This window comes from Propithecus coquereli, unplaced genomic scaffold (genome assembly GCF_000956105.1).
Source record: "Propithecus coquereli isolate 6110/MARCELLA unplaced genomic scaffold, Pcoq_1.0 Scaffold41, whole genome shotgun sequence".
Taxonomy (NCBI): domain Eukaryota; kingdom Metazoa; phylum Chordata; class Mammalia; order Primates; family Indriidae; genus Propithecus; species Propithecus coquereli.
Genome location: NW_012149841.1, coordinates 3,198,141 through 3,215,694, shown reverse-complemented (window position 1 = coordinate 3,215,694; position 17,554 = coordinate 3,198,141). Strand labels below are relative to the sequence as shown.

The 17,554-nt window shown below is 35.1% G+C and overlaps 1 protein-coding gene across 4 annotated transcripts in view; it reads right to left on the bottom strand.

Annotated features, from left to right (window-relative positions):
* Positions 1 to 443: 443 nt before the first annotated feature.
* Positions 444 to 17,554, bottom strand: part of PUM2 (pumilio RNA-binding family member 2) — a 90,485-nt gene continuing 73,374 nt past the window's right edge. For 2 of the 4 annotated variants that reach the window (XM_012653091.1, XM_012653093.1), the window contains 8 exons: positions 16,526 to 16,793; positions 13,985 to 14,114; positions 10,119 to 10,253; positions 7,599 to 7,736; positions 6,824 to 6,949; positions 6,485 to 6,606; positions 5,792 to 5,984; positions 444 to 3,450 (listed from right to left, as the gene is read on the bottom strand). In XM_012653091.1, the coding sequence (XP_012508545.1) occupies positions 3,319 to 3,450; positions 5,792 to 5,984; positions 6,485 to 6,606; positions 6,824 to 6,949; positions 7,599 to 7,736; positions 10,119 to 10,253; positions 13,985 to 14,114; positions 16,526 to 16,793 (1,244 nt within the window). In that variant the 3' untranslated portion in view covers positions 444 to 3,318. The remainder of the gene's footprint in view (positions 3,451 to 5,791; positions 5,985 to 6,484; positions 6,607 to 6,823; positions 6,950 to 7,598; positions 7,737 to 10,118; positions 10,254 to 13,984; positions 14,115 to 16,525; positions 16,794 to 17,554) is intronic. The other 2 variants (XM_012653092.1, XM_012653094.1) reach the window with 2 other exon arrangements.

Genomic DNA, 17,554 nt, shown 5'->3' with positions numbered 1-17,554 from the left:
GAAGGATCGCTCGAGCCCAGGAGTTGGAGGTTGCTGTGAGCTAGGCTGACGCTACAGCACTCTGGCCCAGGCAATAGAGTGAGACTCTGTCTCAAAAAAAAAAAAAAAAAAAACTTCACCGAGCCAATTTCTTTCCCTTAAACTACCAGATAGAAGACAAGACTGTTTCATCTGGTTTAAGTTCTTGGTAAATATATATTTTTTAAAAGTTCTGTGACTGGAGCATAATAGAAACTAGAGAAATTCATCTACAGGATATGAAGGTAAAGTTCACTAACAACCCTACTTAATATTGAACTTCTTATAGGATCCATCCTGTAGTAAAGTTCTTAGAGTTAAGTACTCTTTAGCTCCAAGGTTCTGTGGGCAGTCAGGATATTGTCTTCCTTAAGTCAAAGTAAACTTGAATGGGCAATCTGAATTGAGGTACAGAGGGTTATTTTATCTAGAGAAAAACACAAGACCAGGTTTATTTCATACGTTATTCACACATTTTTTCATTTTCTAATTTATACATAATATACAAATAAGTGAAGTTAACATTATTTCATATGAACCAATAAGAGCCAGGACTTAAGACAAACTGGTCCAGAAACAATCCATATCAAAAGGAGACATTCAAGAGTAAAGCTTAGGTGTTTTTGCCCAATTAAACTTCTTTAATCTGAAATGTCATTTTCAGATTTTACCAAAATTTCACGCTAACTTCCTAAAAGGTGGAATTGGAGTGGGCACCAAAAATGGCAGACCATAACATTTCTACAAGAATGTGTTTTTCTAGAATAGGTCTAAGAGTATTGGGAAGGTTGGGTTGTCAGCATTGGGACACATGGGAATATCGGGACCCCAGAGGGTTCAGTTTCCCAATGTAATATTCTCTAGAATTGCCATTTTCTAAATTTGCAGAGATTTAACTGCTTGTGCCAACAGAGGGCTAGAATGAAGACTAGGAATTCAACTGTACAAAGACAGGTTAGTCATTACCAATATCCAAGAAGGACAGATTTGATCCTGAAACCATGGGCTGATACTGGGAACAAAATTTTGACAAGGGGCCAAGACACTCTAAGGCTGGCAAAACAAAGCAGGAAAGAGTGGAAGAGAGCAGCTTTGTGTGGGGGTGGGGGAAGCACTGCTGTGACTGGGACATGCTGATGAACCAGTGTGACTATAAGGAGGAACAATGACAGCTGGCAGGATTTAATGGCCTCACCAAGGAATGTTGGGATAGAAAACTAGAATAACTCAACATCGACATGAAAAAGTATGCCTGGCACCCCAAACTTTATGCCATTACTTTTAGGTTCATGATATGAACAGCTAAGTGATAAAACCTTTATATTCAATATTGTGCTCAGAAGGACTGCTTTTCCTCTGCAGACCTCTAGTAAAAAATCCCTTCCATGTTCAACTGACAGCATGTTCATTTTAGTTTTTAGCACTAAACATAAGCGGGTTAACATAAATGTTTATACAAAATACTGACTTCAACAAAATACAAAGCACTTTCTTTATCTTTCAGAAACTGAATATACACAGCAAGTTTTTTTCCAAAATATTTTCATAGGCAAAGGATTAAAAACGATTTTAATTATACACATATGGTCACAATTTTGCCTTAAAAAGATTGTTGGGAAATGTACATAAGGCCGCTTGTAAATGTACATCATGTTACTGTTATAATGTCTTATGTCCAGAGGAAAAAATGGTATCATACAGATTTGCTCTTACTTCGGAATAGGCTATTCAAAAATACAGTACTCTTCTGTACAAAGAAAAAAGTCACATCACATTTAATAAGATGGAAAAAGCATTGGCTCCATGGTAACCAAATATCTCAGTCCAATACTTTCTATTATGCACAATACCCTGACTTCAATTGAAAGTGATCTGAATCCTAGCATGTCCATATTAACAGAGTCGACAACTATGTTATAAAAGAAAACGTTTCTCACAATAATAAAAAGAAAGCTGGTTCATACTTCTTAAACCATATAAAGATAAAAAATTTTTAAAAAATCACTCTCAATTTGGAGAAATAAATTTACATTATACAACACTATATTGCCAGGTCAAAGAGGGCAGGGACATAAATGTACACTAAAATGCAAATGTTTCCCAAGAGATAAAACAAATTCCATTTACAGCATGAAGGTTTACAAATGTACACCTGTACAACCAAGGAAGGTGTCACTACTAAATTAGCAAGGCTTTTATAATAACATCGAAACAAGATTTGCTTTCAAAGTGTAAACTTACACCTATTACTACACACACAATGCATATATTTATAGGAAGCAAAAAAAGCTATCTGAATATGTAATCATGCTTAAATGTTGAGCTATCAAATTCACTTTTCAGTGGCCCCTTTTCACCTCTATCTGATTCCTACTTTTTGCATCTACTATGAAAAAGCAAAATAAAGCTCAACACTTCCTCAACATATTTTTGTAATTCTATAAGCAAAACAAAATACATATTTCCACTCTTTGTCATTGCAAACCAAACTGAAAAGTTAATATGTGACTTAACTTTTCATTTAGTGCACTTAACTGCATGGAAGTGTCACCATGATTTTGTTTTTTCTAACTCTTACAACAATTACATATGTAAGTATATACAATATTTCTGTACATTGCCAGAGACATTTTAGGGCAGTATTTGTATTAAAACAGCACATCCACTGTAAATAATGTTAGGTTCTTTTCATCTCAAATCATTTTATTCTTATCTTTCTTGCTGCGTTTTTATTTGCATGATAGTTTGTGAATTACCAAAATACAACTTAACTTTCTTTTTAAAATATTAATATTTATGCAGTTGATTGTTCATCTGTTATAAAAGGCGTCACGTCACGCAAAAGAAAGAAAAATAAGGACTATAATTCTATATACATGTCTATAAACCTGTTGTGCTATGGGGTTGTAGACCTACCAGACTGCAAGCCAGTTTATTAAAAGAATACTGTACTTTTTCCTTTAAAAACTATTTTTGTGACTTTACAAGGTAAAAATTTACAAAATATGTGACAGCTTTTTTTTTTTTGATACAGTTACATCATATACAGGCATTCTGTGCTTTGCCAGCAATCCAATCTGATAGGTCTCCACTCAGGGCTGAATATAATTTATCATTTACCACTCCCACCCCCCAAATATACACAAGAACCTTAAAAAATTTACAAATGGATGAATAAAGTCAATAAATAGTTTTTCTTTAAAAAAAAATTTGAAAGATTCATAGCTGAGTTGTGTTTTGATAATTCACAAAAGAAACGTTCTTTTCACATGGTTAAATCATCTTCTTTCTCTTATTCCTTTACAGCATTCCATTTGGTGGTCCTCCAATAGGCCCTAGATCTGGGCTATTTTTCAAATAATACTTTTCCAACTTGGCCAGTATATGCTTCCCGTATGTGTATTTGCGCAAAGTAGTAATGTGAGGTCGAATCTGAAAAACAAATACTCTGCTTAAGAAATCTAAGTTATTTTAGTTTCTAATTCTTTTAAAAAGTACACCCAAATCTGGGCAACATAGAGGAACAACTTCAATTTAAAAATTTAAATGGAAAGAAAGCTACTTTTTGGAAAAGGAAATCAATCTCAATCCCTCCAAATATCTGCTCTCAAAATTTGTTCAAAGAATAAACAAACCACTACATCTAAACTATGTCACATGCAAACGGAGACTTTAAACAGCAAGAAAGTTTTTTTTTTTTTTTTAATTAAAGAAACAGATCTTGCTCTGTCACCATGGCTGGACTGCAATGGTGTGATTACAGCCTCCAAATCCTGGGTTCAGGCGATCCTCCTGCCTCAGCTTCCTCAGCAGGTAGGACTATAGGCGTGCGCCACCACACCTGCTGCTAGTGAGCTATTAAATTTTAAAGAATCATATTATCATTATCTTTTCTGCCAGACCAGCACAATTTTTTTGTAAGTAATAATAACTGGCATATAATAACAGGGTATGGTAAAACAGGCACTCTTCTCATATTGGATAGACGTCTAAACTTGTACAAGATATTTTAAGCACAGCTTGGCAGTATCTATTAAAACGTAAAATGTTTACAATGCTTTGACCCAGCAATTTCACATCCAGGAATTTATTCTACCAAAATAATTCTGCAAAGCTTTTGTATGAAGCACTATTTATGTATAACAATTAGGGACAATCCAAATGTCATAAATATGTTATTGGTTAAATAAATAATATAGCTGTTAAAAAATAAGATTAAAAATTATTTGTATGTATGCTTTTAAGCAGGAATGATAAAGTAAAAAAATAGGTGGAAAATTTAGTACATTAAAGATGAATTTTAAAAATCAGAAGGCCAAAACACTTATGGCTGGAAGTGATCTTAAGAGATCACTTTCTAAATGAGGTGAGGTTCAAACAGGTTATGTTCTTCATTTCATGTTTCCTAAATGAATACATTTAGAAAAAGAGCAAGAATACTGAAAATGTTATTTTCTTTCAGTATTCTTTTTAATACTAAGTCTTCCTATTGCAATGGATGATTTCTTTCTTAAAGAGGCATTAGATTCTAGTAGGATGATTCAGAGAGAAAACAGCATGAAGGGAAAGTATTAGGAGTTAGTGCTACCCAAAAAGAAATCAACACAAAATTCTCTTCAGAAAAATGTATTATGTTAAAAGTCAGTGTTCACCCATGTAATATGGTAAATTAGTAAATCAAGTGCAGTCCGCCCTCCATATCCATGGGTTGGGTTCTGCATCCATGGATTCAACCGAACATGGATAATACATATCTTTTTTTTTTTTAAAGAAAGAAGTTAACAGCTTTAAGTTTAAATTGAAAGGAAGGAAGGAAACAAAAGGCGGTGCACACCTGTAATCTCAGCTACTTGGGAGGCTGAGGCAGGAAGATTGCTTTAGCCCAAGAATTCGAGACCAGACTGAACAATACAGTGATGTAAGTGAGACCCCTATCTCAAAAAAAAAAAAAGGTGAGGCCGGGTGCGGTGGCTCACACCTGTAATCCTAGCCCTCTGGGAGGCCGAGGCGAGCGGATTGTTTGAGCTCAGGAGTTCGAAACCAGCCTGAGCAAGAGCGAGACCCCGTCTCTACTAAAAATAGAAAGAAATTAATTGGACAACTAAAAATATATAGAAAAAATTAGCCGGGCATGGTGGCACATGCCTGTAGTCCCAGCTACTCGGGAGGCTGAGGCAGAAGGATTGCCTGAGCCCAGGAGTTTGAGGTTGCTGTGAGCGAGGATGACACCACGGCACTCTAGCCCGGGCAACACAGCGAGACTCTGTCTCGGAAAAAAAAAAAAAAGTTGAGTCTGTATTAAACAGACTTTTTTCTTGTCATTGCTTCCTGTATTGTAACAATACAGTATAACAACTATTCACATAGCATTTATATTGTATCAGGTATCATAGCTAATAGATGATCTAGTCTATGGAAGGATGTACACAGGTTATATGCAAATACTATGTCATTTATATAAGAAGGAACTTGAGCATCTGTGGATTTTGGTATCCATGGAGGGAGGGAGGAGGTGTTCCTGGAACCAACCCCTGGGGGATAACTGAATATTTAAATAAGATGGGGAAATAAAGAACAATGCTAAACATTGGTAAACAGGTGACTAATCAATATGACTACCTTAAGAATTTAATAAAAGAGTAAACCATACCAACATCTGCCAAAGTTATCCATCAATTTTTTTATCCAGTTATAATACATGAGGAAATGAAATTCAAGGGAAGTTAAATGTGTAGCCTGAAGTTACAGATAAATTGAGTTATCTATATATTACCTTGTGCATGATTATTTTTCTCTGAGCAGGTTCAGCCATATCAATCATCTTTTGAACCACGTAATTGGCATACTGGTCCTTCATCATGGTGTATAAGGCACTGTGAGGACCATCATTCTGGCAGCAAACTTCATCAATCAGTAAAGCTCTCTCAGCACGGGAAGCATGAGTAACACACTTTTCTACTACATTGCTAAAAATTAAAGTAGATAAGCAAAATTTTGTTAATTCTTTCTTTACACCAAAATTTCCTTGACTTTGAAATCAAGAATCTATTCCAATGCAGTAGTAAACAGAAGAGTCAAGATGGTATGCTCTTGTCTTGTGATTACATTTAAAACAGAAATTGGTATCATGGGACATTACATATTAAAATTATAATTAAAAAAGGCAACTACGTCATTAGTAAGTTCTGAGACTTTCAAGAACATGTACTAAATAAATTTGCATTTCCTCACAGGTCTTGTAGATAAATGATTTTTTAAAAACAGACTTCAAAAATAGTATTATGTGTGCAAAATAAATTTATTATGTAGATTTTTAAAAAGTAAAAGCAATGTTCTGTATGTGCTTTTTAACACTACCAAAAAAGATTGTAGTTTAATGATATAGTCTACATCCACTTTTGTGCTTACTAATAAAAACCAAGAACTTCAAAGAATTGAGCCCTGGAATTAGAAAATACAGCAATACCTGGCAAATTTGTGTTGACTCAGGGCTAAGACCTTTCCTCTGATTTCGGAAACAATTTTACTCTTGTCTTCAGGTCGACCATGTTCCAGTACATGCTGAATAACATAATTACCATACTGATCCTAAGGACAAATATTTAACAATTACTTCACCTAAGTCATTCCTTAAGAATAATGATTACTCTTTAAAAAGATATTAATAATTTTGTCTAAACATCCTATAGTATAGTCAGAAGAATAGGCTTTGTCTCACCGTTTCTATAATATTTAATAATATATTTAAAAATCAGAAAATTTTCCAAATATATATAAACATTTCAAATTATTAGGTAATTTATACCTGTACCAACTGTTCTGTATGTTGGTGGAGTTCTTCCAAAATAGGTAAGGTCTGTTCTGCAGTGCAATGTTCTAGGATGCGCTGAATTACTCTGCAGCCATAAGGATGAGTTGAAAGCACAAACACCTTAATAAAATGTAAAAAATTAGGATTTGCATTCTCTGACATTTTTTAACAGTTTTATGAGGCAGAGAGGTTTCTGACAACACCTAGAATTGGTTAAAAATAGAAGGGTGATGGATTCACATTTAATATGACCACCACGTTACCAAAGCCTGGGATGTGGGAGGAGGGAGCGCTCAATTTAGGAGCTAAAGGTATTCTGATCTACAGGAACCTAACCAGAAGATTGAGGGTATGTAATAACAGGAATGAATGGCTGAGAAGAGGGAAGGTAGTTTAACATTTAATTAAATGCCATTAATTACTATGTATTAGTCACTAATTGCTATGTATTTTCTGTATTATTATACAGTCTTAAAGTCTTCTTCCCTCCTCCTCCTCTTCTACGAGGAAATCTGGAAAACACCGTTTGGTTTACATTCTAGCAGCAATTACCTTTACTTCTTAAAGTAATGTGATTATAACTTGTATTTCTACATTTTACAGGTTCAAAAAATGAAGTTATCTACTAACTCTAGAAAGAGGAAGAAATTAATGCACATTTACTATTTTGTCTCCTATTTTTGTATCTTGAGTGCTGTGTATTATCTTGTGACTTACGAAAATTCTAAAATCATGTCCTAACAAATTAGAAGCCAAAATTCAATCTTACTTGTCCTTTGAAAGCATCAATGATGAACTGCAGTGACTGTGGTTGAACACATTCAATACATTTTTGTACAACATGGTTTCCATTCTGATCTTTCACACATTTGAGTACATGACCATCTAACTCCTTTACCATTTCACTCTGTAAAACACAAGATGCCATTTAAATAATTATCTCAATAAGCAACATAATAAAATTAAATAACATGGGAACAAAAGTACACTCAAAAAATATTTCCTATTTGTATTTTTTTTTAATATATGGAAGTTTAAGTATTTTTCCTTGAAGTATCATTAGCAGAAACCATTGAAGGTAAAAATTACTAAGACGTATTTTGTGGGATTATAATGTGAATGATACATGTTGAAATAACCTGGTGGTGCTGATTTTGCTCTATTTAAGCTGTCTTCACTGTATGTGTCATCCAATAATTGTTCTCAGTTGGTAAACTCATATAACTAATTCAGAATTCTACATTTTGGCCTTCCTTATTATCCCCTCCAAAGGAATTATTTTTAATGCCTGCACAAGTCTATCGAGTGCATGGAAAAAAGTAAGGAATTGAGCACATATGGTTCATGTGATTGTCACATATTATCTCAATAATTCCCTTAAGGGAAGAAATTATTCTTGGACATTTTTGTTCTTCCTGACGCTCTTATAATAAAGAACTTGCTAGCTTTTATCATTAATACAATAATCTGTGTGCCTAATTAGAGCAATAAGAATGGTACTGTGGAGAAATGGAGCACACGCACTTAGTCTAAAGGAATTCACATTTAAGTATCTTTCACCCAAAGATCTCTCAGCTATATTCTGACACCATCGGGGAGGAATCCTACTAAGCTACAATACAGATGTTTAGGTATAAATTAAAATGGACTAAATCACAAAATCAAACGTACTTAAGAATCCAAATAAATATAATACCATTATTCATTAACTAGTTCACCCAAGACTTACTCACAATGCTTTATATTTTTAAATATCAAAGACATTTAAAATATCTATACCATTTTGACATATGTGGCAAGAGAAGTTCTATGGTTTTAAGTAACCAGATTTGTTTTCTCTTCCTCCATTGTGACATATCTCCAATTACTCTGAAACTCAGGATTTCCTCTGGAGGAATAATTGTTTTTTCTCACACATTTTTAATGCTGTGATTAATGTATGCACATGCACACACAGATAACCATCCATTCATATACTACTATTGTTTTTAATTCTAGAATTTACTTTTATTATATGGGAGTCAAGCTGATCTCTTTCTAATATTGACTGCAATTATCTTTTAAGAAATAATTATTTCCTTCACTGTTATGTTTTCATTGTAATACATAAATCATGTATAGAGGATAGTATCTACTTGGGGTTATTAATTTCATATTTAAAATGTGTTTATTCTTGTGTAAGAACCCCACTAATTAGTGTTGCTTCACAGTATCTTTTAAAAATCTGGTGGATCAGCATCTATCCTCATTCCCTAATCTCAATATTCTGTGACAATTATTTTGATCAGTTATCCTCCCCAAAAAGGCCCACAAATACATGGCTGGATTTGCATCAATCCTTTATTAACTTAAAATATTTAGACTTTCCATTGAAGAACATAGAATATTTCTCATTTAATTTATATGTTTAAATTCTCATTTAATTTACATGTTCTCTGAAAAAAATTATAAATCTTATTAAGAGGATTCTTAGGTTACTTTTCTGTTGAGCTAGATTTCAAAAAAATTTATTCAAAAGAATTTATATATATGTATATTTCACTGGCATATAGTAATGCTATTGGTGCTAAAAATTTTATTCTTTTAAAAAAAATTTCACATTGCTTTTTAAGGCTGAGTAATATTCCATTTTATTCTTGTAACAGAAACATTATATACAACCCAAATAAACACTGGAAATAGTAAAACACATTCTGATAGTACAGAAAATAAGAGATAGTAAAAACAGCCATCATTTATTATTCTGCTTGGCACACAGTATGTACTCAAATTATCTTCATTTAGAAATGATCTGCTCTGTAACTTTTTTTTTTTTTTTTTTGAGACAGAGTCTCACTCTCTTGCCTGGGCTAGAGTGCCATGGCATCAGCTTAGCTCACAGCAACCTCAAACTCCTGGGCTCAAGCAATCCTACTGCCTCAGTCTCCCGAGTAGCTGGGACTACAGGCATGTGCCACCATGCCCGGCTAATTTTTTCTATATATATATTTAGTTGTCCAGCTAATTTTCTTTCTATTTTTAGTAGAGACAGGGTTGCGCAGGCTGGTCTCGAACTCCTGACCTCAAGCGATCCTCCCACTTCGGCCTCCCAGAGTGCTAGGATTACAGGCGTGAGCCACCACACCCGGCCAGCTTTGTAACTTTTAATTAGTATTGTGTTATTTCAGACATTTAAAAAATATTTTAGTCTAGTTGTGGAAATATTTACTCATTTCAAGATTATTCTAAGATAAAAAGGTAATAATTTAAAAATTGAATAAAATAATACAAAAATTTTGTCTTAACTTACAATTACCTGCTGGTCAGATGAAATAGACTCTAATGCTTTCTGAATAACACGGCAGCCATACATCTGCAAGGCTAAGGGTAGAACATGACCACGAATACGAGTAGCCAAGGCTAATTTTTGATCCAAACTCCCAAACTGACAGAAAAGAATATAATATTAATAAAAAGTGACCATAACATTACTTTGTTAAACTTGAGTAAGACAGTGTTTGCAGCCCATTGAATCTGTTTTTAAAATAACACCTTTGGTAATTATGAAGGGAGGAGATATTCAGGAAGAAGCTTATTAAGACAGACTTAGAGATAGGCTACAATAATAATTTTGCTACTTTTCTTGGGTTAAGTCATACTATCTAAAATTTCCTTGTTACATCAACCACCTTTAAAAGTAAACATCTTCATTCTTCACTCCTAATAAACAAAATCCCCATCTTTAATATACAAACTTCTGAGCCATATATTCAGGCCACTAAAACTCTCTCAGACAATTCTCGAACTATATTCTGATGTAATCGAGAACAAAACCTGTTAAGTCAAGCTACAACACAGATGTTTATCTAAAGATTGGCTAAGTTACAAGATAAAACACTTCTACAAATCCAAATAAAGACTATTATTCATTAACTGGTTCACCTAAGACTTACTCCCAACACTTTAATTTTCAAATATTCATCAGGATTAATATTAAACTTTTCATTTAAAGTAGGCTCATATATTTAAAATTTTTTTATTGTATCTTGCTCTTGGCTCTATAATCCTATCTTTCTCTCCTCAATAAACCTCCTTTCATGCTTACCTTGAAAAAATTTTTTATTGTGATACAATATGTATACTCCACAAAATGTCATTTTAACTATTTTAAAGTATGTATTCAGTCATTAAATATGAAATGTCCAATTTCAAACCAAAGTGTAGATTATTATATCTCAAACAAGAAGCAGTACAATTATTCAAAGTATGCACCTGAACTATCGACAAAGTTTTGCCATCTTAATGGCAGCTTTTTTATGCCAGCAGCAAAGAAGCCTGGAGAGCAAGTGGTGATGAAGTAGCGAAAAATGTTTTCCACAGCTTGTTGAGAATGGAATATTTTTCCTTGCAAGAAGTGATCCAAGGCTAGGTGTGGTGGCTCACACCTGTAATCCTAGCACTCTGGGAGGCTGAGGCAGGAGGATTGCTTGAGCTCAGGAGTTCGAGACCAGCCTGAGCAAGAACGAGACCCCGTCTCTACTAAAAACAGAAAGAAATTAGCCAAACAACTAAAAATAGAAAAAAAAAAAGTAGCCGGGCATGGTGGCGCGTGCCTGTAGTCCCAGCTACCCGGGAGGCTGGGGCAGGAAGATCACTTGAGCCCAGGAGTTTGAGGTTGCTTTGAGCTAGGCTGATGCCACAGCACTCTAGCCCAGGCAATAGAGTGAGGCCGTCTCAAAAAAAAAAAAAAAAAAAAGAAAGAAAGGAATGATCCAAAGCCTAGAAGAAGTGGTAGTCAGCTCATGCAAGGTTTGCTGAATACGGTGGATGACAGTAGAGTTTAAGTCCAGCTTCTGTAGCTGAACAGCGTTATTTGTGCGACATGGGGTCCAGAGTTGTCTTGCAAGAGGATTGGTCTGTCTCTATTGACCAATCTCAGCAGCTTAATCACAAGCATGCTCATCATTTTGTCCAACTGGTTGCAGTACACGTCCACTGTAATTGACTGACCGGGTTTCATGAAACTGTAGTGGATAATACCAGTGCTGGACCACCAAATAGACACCATTAGCTATTTGGATGAATATTTGGTTTTGGACTATGTTTTGGCACTTCATCTTTATCCAACTATTGTACTGAACACCTGTGATTGTCACAAAAATATCCATTTTTATCACATGTAACATTGCCTTTATGTAGTGACAGCAAAGAAAGGCGAGCTTCGAGATGATTTCTGACACTCATTTATCCATGTGGAGCCCATCTATCCAGCTTCTTTACCTTGCCGATTTGTTTCAAATGGTCCCATATAGTTAGAATAGTAACGTCGAATCTTGCTGCTAATTCACACATAGGTTAAGATCGATTCGCTTCACTATGGCTTTCAGCTCATCATCCACCTTGGTCTCAGGTCACCCATGTGGCTCATTTTCAAGATTACAATCATCAGGACAGAACTTCTCAAACCATGGTGTGCATCCTTCCCAAACACTTGGTTGGTATTTCGAGCTGTCTGCGCTGCATTGGTTCCACAACGGAATTCGTATTAAAAAATAACAGGAACTTTTGACTTATCCATGGTTTCACAAAAATTGCTCTAAAAAAATTTGAAAGATAACCACAAGCCAAAATATGCCTTTGAAAGACTGAGGATGTACCTTCACAATAAACATAAAACAAGTGTCAAAGTGAAATGTCAGAGATATCAACCGTCAAACTTAGTAAAGAAATTGGACATTTCATACTTAATAACCTAATAATTCAGTAGTGCTAATTATATTCACACTGTTGTGCAACCATCACTGCTGTTTCCAACTCTCTCCCTCAGCCTCAAACAGAAATGAGTTTAACAATAACTTTCCATTCCCCTCTTCCTCCAGCTGCTGGGAAGCCCTAATCTATAATACCTATGTCTCCATGAATTTGCTATTCCAGACATTTCATACTGGTAGAACCTTATAATGTTTGTCCTTCTGTGGCTTATTCCACTTAATGTTTTCAAGGTTCTTCCATGTTAATTCCTTCTTTTGGCTGTACCATTTTACATTTCCACCAGAAATTATAAAGTTTTCAATCTCTCCACATTTTCACCTACACATTTTACATTTAAAAATTTTTATTCATTTATTTTTTTCAGAGCCAGGGTCTTGCTCTGTCACCCAGGCTAGAGTGCAGTGGTGTTGAGCATAGCTCACTGCAGCCTCTAACTTCTGGGCTCAAGTGAAGCAATCCTACTGCCCAGCCTCTCAAGTAGCCGGACACCACTAAGCCCAGCTATTTTTTTTATTTTTTATGTTGCAGAGTGGTCTCCCTACGTTGTCCAGTCTAGTCTCGAACTCCTGGCCTCAAGTGATTTTCCTGCCTCGGCCTTTCAAAGAGCTGGGATTCCAGGTGTGAGCCACCATGCTGGGCATTTTTTTTCCTTTTCTTTTTTTTTAAATTACATCCTATAGCAGGTGTAAAGTGCTATCTCACTGTGATACTGATTTGTATTTCCCTATTGATTTAAGGATGTTGAGCATTTTTTCATGGTTTATTGGCTATTTGTATTATCGTCTATGGACAAATGTCTGTTCAAGTCCTTTATCCATTCTTTAATTGGGTTATCTGTCTTTTTGTTGTTGAGTTTTAGGATTTCTTTATATATTCTAAATATAAAATCCTTACCAGATACAGGCCAGGCATGGTGGCCCACAACTGTAATCCTAGCACTCTGGGAGGCCGAGGTGAGAGGATGGCTTCAGCTCAGGAGTTTGAGACTAGCCTGAGCAAGAGTGAGACCCCATCTCTACCAAAAAGAAAGGGAAAAAATCCCACCCAGGCATTGTGACGCATGCCTGTAGTCCCAGGTACCCAGGAGGCTAAGGCAGAAGGATCGCTTAGAGCCCAGGAGTTGGAGGTTGCAGTGAGCTACAATTATGCCACTGTATTCCACCCAGGGCAACAGTCAGACTCTGTCTCAACAAAAAAAAAACAAGACAACTAAACACCCTTTCTCACAGCCCCCCGCCCCCTCTTTAAAAAAAAAAAAAAATCGTTACCAGATACATATTTGTAAATATTTTCTCCCAGATGTATGGCTATTTTGAAATGAAATGATTGTTATAGAACTTTCAGAGCTTTTCTTAGCATTATTTATACAGCTGCATGGATACACAAATATGCATGCATGCTTACCTCAAAAAACTTCTGTATAACATAGTTGCCAAAAACATCCGTCATTAATTGATAGGCTGCTTGTAGAATTTCATTAAATACCATCTGTCGCTCAGCTGGAGTAGCTCTCTCTAACTTTTGCTGTATGAATCTACGTGGGAAAAAAATTTAAATGGCGTAACAATAAGTTGAAGACAAGATCTGCAAATCTATCTCTCTTACTTGACAATTACATTCCCCCCTCCCACATGTTTACAAAAATAAAATTATTTCCAAAAATAGTATTAACACATTATATACTGTAGGCTGCTAGTTTACAACAAAAAGGACAAGGGTTATAGAACATTTCTTTGTAACATTTTAACTTAAAATAACTACAGTTAGACCAACACAAAACCTGGACATAAAGATGTTTAATCTTTCTTAGGTTAGTTTGGTTATATTACAATAAAAGAAAATTACAAAAATTTAGTTGGTTGTTCATTTTTCATAGTACACAATATTACTAAATATCTACTTCTAGAACATAATAAAAGAAATAAAATTCACCCAATACGAATGAACTAAGCTAGTCACTGTAGGTGACACAAGGTTCATTTGGTACTCTTGAGGAACTTCCAAATACAGTCATGCACTGCACTACGATGTTTTGATCAACGATAAGAGGCATATACTATGGTGGTCCGCTAAGATTAAAATGGAGCTGATAAATTCCTAATGACCAGTGACTTTGATCATTATATGTTTGTGGTCATGCAGGTATAAACAAACCTACTGTCCTGCCAGTTGTTTAAGTATAGCACACAGAATTACATACAGCGCATAATGCTTTATAACGAACAACTATGTTATGGTTTATGTATTTACTATACTTTTTAAAGTGTACTCCCTCTACATGTAAAAAACAAAAGTTAACTGCAAAACAGCCTCAGGCAGGTCCATCAGAAAGTATTCCAGAAGAAGGCATTGTTATCAAAGATGAGAGCTCCATGCCTGTTACTGTCCCTGAAAACCTTCTAGTGGGATAAGACATGGTTGTGGAAGACAGATACTGATGATCCTAACATTGTGTAGGCCTACGTAAATGTGTGTCTTTGGCTTAGTTCTTAACACAAAAGTTAAAAAAAAAATTTAAAAATAGAAAAAACTTAAATACGGATGCAAAGAAGGAAAATATTTTTGTATAGCTATACAATGTGTTTTTCTGTTTTAAGCTAAGTGTTATTACAAAAGAGTCAACACATGAAAATCTCAAAGATTATAAAGTAAAAAAGTTATCAGCTATTCATTCAAAAAAATTATAGTATGCTAAGGTTAATTTGTTATTAAAGAGAAAAATTTTGCATAAATTTAGTGTAGGCTGAGTGTACAGGGTTTAAAAGCCTACAGTAATGTCCAGTCATGTCTTAGGCCCTTTAAATTCACTCACCACTCACTGACTTACCCAGAACTCCCAGTCCTGCAAGCTCCATACGTGGTAAGTGCTCTATACAGGTGTACCATTTATCTTTTATATTGTATTTTTACTGGACCCTTTTCTATGTTTAGATACATAAATATTTGCCATTGTGTTACAACTACCTACAGTATTCAGTACAGTAACATATTATATAGGTTTGTAGCCTAGGAGGAATAAGCTGTAACATACAGCCTACCCCATCTAGGTTTGTACAGGTATACTCTATGTTTGTACAATGACACATTTCTCACAACGTATCCCCATTGTTAAATGGTGCATGACTATATAGGGAGGTAAAATTTGTATGCAACTATTTAACGTACCATTTTTTAAAAATTTGAGGTTTACCTTAAAACCACACAAAAACACTTACATTTACTAAATGCATTAGTATTCTATTTTCCTATCTTAAGAATGCTAATTCACACGTATCTCTCAAGCATTGTATCTATTTAATGTAAAAAGGCACCAAATTTTCCCATAAGAAATGTGAATTGGCCGGGCCTGGTGGCTCACGCCTGTAATCCTAGCACTCTGGGAGCCCGAGGCGGGTGGATCGCTTAAGGTCAGGAGTTCGAGACCAGCCTGAGCAAGAGCGAGACCCTATCTCTACTAAAAAATAGAAAGAAATTATCTGGACAGCTAAAAATATATAGAAAAAATTAGCCGGGCATGGTGGCGCGTGCCTGTAGTCCCAGCTACCCGGGAGGCTGGGGCAGGAAGATCACTTGAGCCCAGGAGTTTGAGGTTGCTTTGAGCTAGGCTGAGGCCACGGCACTCACTCTAGCCAGGGCAACAGAGGGACTACTGCTTAAACTTAAAAAAAAAAAAAAAAAAGAAAGAAAGAAAGAAAGAAATGTGAATTCTTTTAGTCTAAGGCAAGTCACCTTGAATATCAACCTATAAAGCAATGCAAAAGCATTTAACATTGTCTACTTTTAAGACAAACTATACATCAGGACACTCAAGTGTATAAATGTCATTCAGAACTAATGTAATCAAAATGACAGAAAAAACAGGCACAGCTATATTTTCATTATAAAAATATTCTCATAGAAGAAAACTGAGACACCATAAAAAACAAAGTAGAAAATATCACCTACCTGGAGCCATGCTGGTCTTGAGAAAACTCAACTATATGTCCAATCAAGTCTCTAAGTTGAAGGTTTGGGAATCGGTTGTTTCTGAAATCTTCCAGTAATCTACTGCGGCCAGAAGGCATAATATCAGACCTATTATACCGAAGCCGAGAAGGAGGAAAGAGCTGGCTGCTGGAGCTAAATAGACTGGAAGTGCTTGAAGCACTTCGATATTTTGCTTCTGCTCCAGGTGCTGCAGAGATATATCGACCACTACCATTTGTCAGTCCTCCTACAACAAAGCAGCTGAGGTCAGCAAATATTTTTGAAAGTTGTTCCTCATAAAAGTTACTTAAACTATAAATTCAGTCAATAAAGAAATATTCCCCCACTAATTCCTATTTGTTATAACAGGAAATTAAAATTGGAAGAGAAAATCTCACACGTATACTTAATATATTTGGCCCTATGAAAAAAGAGACCAGAAAACATGAGGAGAAAAAAATCTGTTATTTGTTTTTTGCCAGCTTAAAGTGTAATTACAAGATCTAATATCATATGCACTCATAGCAATACCAAAATACTGAAAGTACCAACCAACAGAATTTTCAGTTATGTTAACAAGTAAGTTTAAGTAGCTAGCAAACTTAGATTTTTAAGCCACTGAAATAGTGTTATTGAAATTCATTTGCATTGTTAATGAAATAACACTGTGTTGAATCTGTATTTTTGAGGAAGATATTAAAAATACATTAAGTCTTATATACTTCTATGTAAAGACAAACCATTTCTTAGTTCACCCACTGATTGAAGTTTTAAAAAAACCCATAATATTAAAGTAAATCTAAATTATGCACTATTTTTTAAAAGATTTTAAAGAGAACTATCTTCTCACCAGTCACAGACTGCAAAAAACTTGTTGTAGGGAGGCCATGTAGCCACACCCACAGAAATAAATGCTGTGGGCCTCACACTTGCAGGACAGCCTGGAGCCCAGGTTACAGGATGGCTGTCCAGAGCCACTTGTCATAGAGCAATGTCCTTTTGCTCATG